We start from the raw sequence: 4,819 nt of genomic DNA on the forward strand, positions 1-4,819 counted from the left end.
ATTTAAAAGACGTGTAGATGAGGCGCTGAGGGACATGGTTTAGTGGGTGGTGGTGTTGGGTCGATGGTTGGACTCGATGATCTTAGAGGTCTTTTCCAACCTCAATGATTCTATGAGTCTATGATTCTATGATTCCCAGGATATTAAAGGACAAAATGAACACTAAGATATTGAAGGTGTTCATAGAGAATTGCATTCTTTGCCTGTGCCTGTGCCACCAGGCACCAGTATTGCTCCTCTGCAATCTTGAGCACATACGTTAAGCATTTTCTGAGAAGTCTATGGGTTTTGTATTTCCCAGGTCTCCAACCTGACCCTCTAGGCTTTCAAATGCAGAAGGCTGGCCATTTACAGCTACAGGTGAAAAGAATATTATTAGTATCAATCCTGAATCCGAATTTACTGAAATAAGGTAACATACAAAGTACTGTAAAAAAATGCATTCTTATGATCAGGCATTCAAGATTAGGCAATTCTGTAAAGTGGGGAAATACCTCATCACCCCTAATTTTCACACACCCCCCCAAGATTAATGTTTCTGAAGCAGATACACTATTCTGTCATGCACTATTGACGTATAAGAGATCATTAATTTTAAAAAGAGTTTAATTAATGTTTAACAAAATAAACAGAGCAAAACAATGAAGGACGATAGAAGAAATTTTCTTGATTTTGAATGCTTAGTTTTACAGTTATAACATTTTTTTTCTTTGTGTATCATTTTCAGGGTGGATTTGCTTAGATCAGAAGTTACTTGGAATATAGTAAAACTTAGACACTGAAGTCTAAGCAGAAAGGAATGCAGGTATAATTTGCCTCTCAAAATCAAAGGCTCATCAGAGAAAAAATGTAGGGCAAAAGAAAAGGACTGTTTCTGCTTATTATATCTATGCAACAACATTAACTTCTAGACCTAAAATAACTGAAAGAAAATACTCAACTGAAGCAATCAGTACAACAGGAAAGTTATGAGATGGTTTGTAATTTCAAATGGGCTGTTAAAACTCAAAAGCAGTGACACCGGCTTGTCATCAGACCTTTGAATTTGCAGGAAGGTAACTACTTTCTATTCATATGACATAATATCACATTAAATATAAAAGACATTATATTATATTCCAACAACTGATCTCTTAACAAACTCCTAGTCTGTTTTACGGAGAAACATGCTTCTTACTGTCACTGTCAACATATGCGTTAGTACTGCAAGATATGACAATCAAGACAAACCCAAAGCCTAGATAGTTAAGATAATTTTAAGCATTGACACAATATGCAAAGGTTCCCATGACAGTTATTTGGACAAACATAAATACATTCATCTATAAATGGGCAGGAATAGAATTTATCACTTGTAGGTTTTGTGCATACATAAAAAAAACATTTAAGAGGGAAAAAAGCCTCTGTAAATGGTAATGATAGAAGTTACTGAGAAAAATTCCCTCAGTTAGAAGGTCTCTATAATATACATGGGCCTTGGCAGAAAAGTGCCCTTGAAATTTGTTCCCCTTATTTATTTCACATTTTGAGTGATAAAGATGCAAGCAAAAAAAGATCTACCTTTTCAATGACACATTTCACCCACTCTGGAATGGCTTCTAAGTTCACATGCCATACGTTGCAAGACTCCTGAGCAGCAGCTGACGGTTGTGATGTCTGTTAAAAAAAAGAATTATTATATTGATAGTCAACATTCATGTAAGCTTTTTTTGTTTGAATATAGCCAGAAGTCAGCTTCCCAAATTCAGTAAATATTTTATTAACAAATGATAATACTCAAAGATGTTGGTGCATTCTTTAAGCTAAAAATCAGGTAGATGCTGTCAATAATTCTCTATTTCTGAATCTAAGGACATGGGACAGACTCCACTGTGGAGATGGACGCGTTTGGAGGTGGTTTTGTTTTGTTTACAAGAACAGAAAGTATGCAATTGCTGATTTTCCAAGTATATTTGGAAATTGATTTCAGAAGCACTATCAGCTGGCACAATTTTCCAGCAAAGACAGGGAAATTTAAGTTCTAGTTTATATGAAGACTGTGGTCAGTACTGAACAACTATGCCACAAATAGTTTTAAATTCATTTTCTAATGCTTGTTAGAATAACTAGCAGAGAAACCAGGGACTCTTAGCAACTTTTGAGTTTTTACTGCAATGATGTGACCAACTGAAGAGAAAACAAAATCTAAAAAACTGTAGCATTTCACTACCTGATACTAAAATAAAAACGATTACCTAACTACCTTTTAGCACAAAAGTGATACAAGTGATAATTAAATCTTTTAATATGGTTTAGAATGTCAGTAAAGTTATAAAGCTGGCTAAAAATATAAGGGAACTCTGGTGAGTGTTAAAGTCTTAAAATCAGTTGTAAAAATCGATGAATATGGAAAATAGCTGACTCCTATGTTATGAAACTCATGGGAATAAAAGTTTCATTATGCTGAAAATTGAAAGTGGGGCTATACACAGAAGACAGAAGATTTTAGAAATGCTCCAAGTAATGACGGCAGACAGATAGATCCATTTGCCATGTCTATGCTATCATCTTCATCCTATCTGTGGAGAGTACTTGTACTTCAACTTGCATATAATTCTGATTTAAAGTGTTTATACTGCAGTCGTAACTTCAACATTTGGTTTTAAGATTTGTTCTAAGATTTCTTCTCTTTTACTCATATTTCAGCTATGTCTTTGACTGAAGGTCTGAAATTCATCAGGGAAAGATGAAATACTGAAAACATTACTTTTCTCATCATAGTACAATCTTTGCCTCCCAATGTCTCAGGAAGTTGCGTTAAATAACTTTTTTTTATCTGCTATCTACATAATTAGAGAAGGAGCTACTTCAGTCTTGTGCACAATGATGGTGCATCTCCACTAGCAATTAAAAGCTCCACCATGGGGCACGGACAAAGATACCTCCTTCTTTTCACTACATCTTTTCCATGACAGGAGTTGAAATATACACCCCCCCAAAAAACGCTCCAAACAATGCACAAAATAAAAACTCCTCAAGTATAAAGCATGAAAAATATTCCAGAACCTCAAGCTCTGTAAGCAGAGTGATTAAAATGGGGTTTACTAATAATACTAATTAAATCAGGATCTTAAAAAATAGTAACTTTGTTTCTACCTTTACTGGTTATACCCTTCTCCAGTGCCAAAAAGCATGTTGTTGCATTTCTAGTGCATTAATAAAAAAGATCAACACCTTCCCTTCTATTTGCTTTTTCGCTTTGATTCAAGATCATAGGACGTAAGCACAGTCTTCGGCATATCTGGAAAGACTTTAACTCTGCATGATTACTAACTGCCATTATAAAGCAGCAGGAAATACTCTGTCATTGTTTTATTCCGAATGATTATTTTTCCGTTTATTTTAATAAAGATGATGTAAATTACTAAGTGGTATTTTAGCCTGGCAGGGCATCTGCCACCTCAGGGCAGGCTAATCTGAACTATTTTTGTGCACAGACTATGCCCCACTTTTTCAAATGAAGACCAAAAGTTTCTGATGTGGAATATCTGAAACACAGTTAACTACTGCAGTGGAAATTAGTATCAGTATTTAAAACATGCCTTAGACACAAAGAGTTCTCTGTTAAGAGATATTAAAACAAAAAATGACTGCATTAAAACTGTCAAAAACAGAACCCATTTTCATATGAAAAATGGTAACACTATATACTTTACACAAGCTAGTACTCAAATGTACCATGAATACCAGCCTTTATGTCACAGAACATAAAGGTGATCACTGCCTACTCGGCTTCACTAGCATTACTGCTTACATTACTTTCTATGGAATTGTCCATATTTTAGTACTTATCTCCACAGGAGATTAATTACTAAGTGAGGGCAAGTCTAATACTTCTCCTTTATTTAAAACCAATGGCACTGGAAAAAGTTACAAAGTCCCTCCAGATGCTATACTTACTTTGGATGGTTCTTTTCCATGACATTTTGCAAGGCAAACAGAATTTGCTATATATTTTCTACATCTCCAGCAACGTAGAACATCAGCCTCTTGGTTACTCATTTCAGCTTGTGATTCTTCAGCTCCGTATGCCTATCTGTAAAGACCACAAAACATACAATTCACTCACCTGCTGAAACCACACATGCTTTCCTCTTGCAACCCAGAAGTCTATCAGTAGTCTCTTCACTATAGAGGAGACTAATAATTTATTTACAAACATTTTCTGCTCTTGTATAGCATGCCACCTAGACATTTTAAATAGCAAAGCAAAACAGTTGTTTTTATTTCCAGGTTGCATACAGAACTAGAAAGCAACAACAAAACAAATAAAAAAAATAAACCGATTTCCTCAATGTTTAGACAAAAGACAAGAGAACTCCAGTTTTCCCAGAATATGTCCATAGAAATAAGTAATTGTTATCCTACACATTAAATACACACACACATATATGCGATGCCACATAATAAAAATGAATGCCAACATAAAACTACAGAAGACAAAGACTGTTTTCTCAATGTACCCCTGGAGGCTTGCTCCCTTAAATTATTTTGTGTGGGAGGATCAGTACGACTGGTGCAACAGAGTTTTTCACAGACCTGAATCAACCTCTTTGTAAAACAGAGACCTAAATTAAGACAACCAGAAGGACAAGACAAATTTTTTTCTCTCTTTGTGCCTTGCTGTGTTCTGATGTCTCTCTGGGCTTCTCTAATCTGTTTCCAAAGCTTTCTCTTTTCGCCACGCTTTCTCCAAAGGTCCTCCAACTCTTCATTCTACCTGCTTCTGGTTTCACCTCCTTGTGTTAGCTACATGAAAAAAATAAGAAAATCTTTTACA

The 4,819-nt window shown here is 35.3% G+C and overlaps 1 protein-coding gene across 1 annotated transcript in view; it reads right to left on the bottom strand.

Moving 5' to 3' along the window:
- The window catches only part of RNF180 (ring finger protein 180), an 86,094-nt gene extending 82,038 nt beyond the window's left edge, over positions 1–4,056 (bottom strand). The window contains exons 1-2 of the mRNA XM_009272495.2: positions 3,940–4,056; positions 1,561–1,656 (exon numbers count right to left, since the gene is read on the bottom strand). Of these exons, the coding sequence (XP_009270770.1) occupies positions 1,561–1,656; positions 3,940–4,041 (198 nt within the window). The 5' untranslated portion in view covers positions 4,042–4,056. The remainder of the gene's footprint in view (positions 1–1,560; positions 1,657–3,939) is intronic.
- Between the last annotated feature and the right edge of the window lie 763 nt (positions 4,057–4,819).

Source organism: Aptenodytes forsteri, unplaced genomic scaffold (assembly GCF_000699145.1).
Source record: "Aptenodytes forsteri isolate BGI_AS27 unplaced genomic scaffold, ASM69914v1 Scaffold92, whole genome shotgun sequence".
Taxonomy (NCBI): Eukaryota; Metazoa; Chordata; class Aves; order Sphenisciformes; family Spheniscidae; genus Aptenodytes; species Aptenodytes forsteri.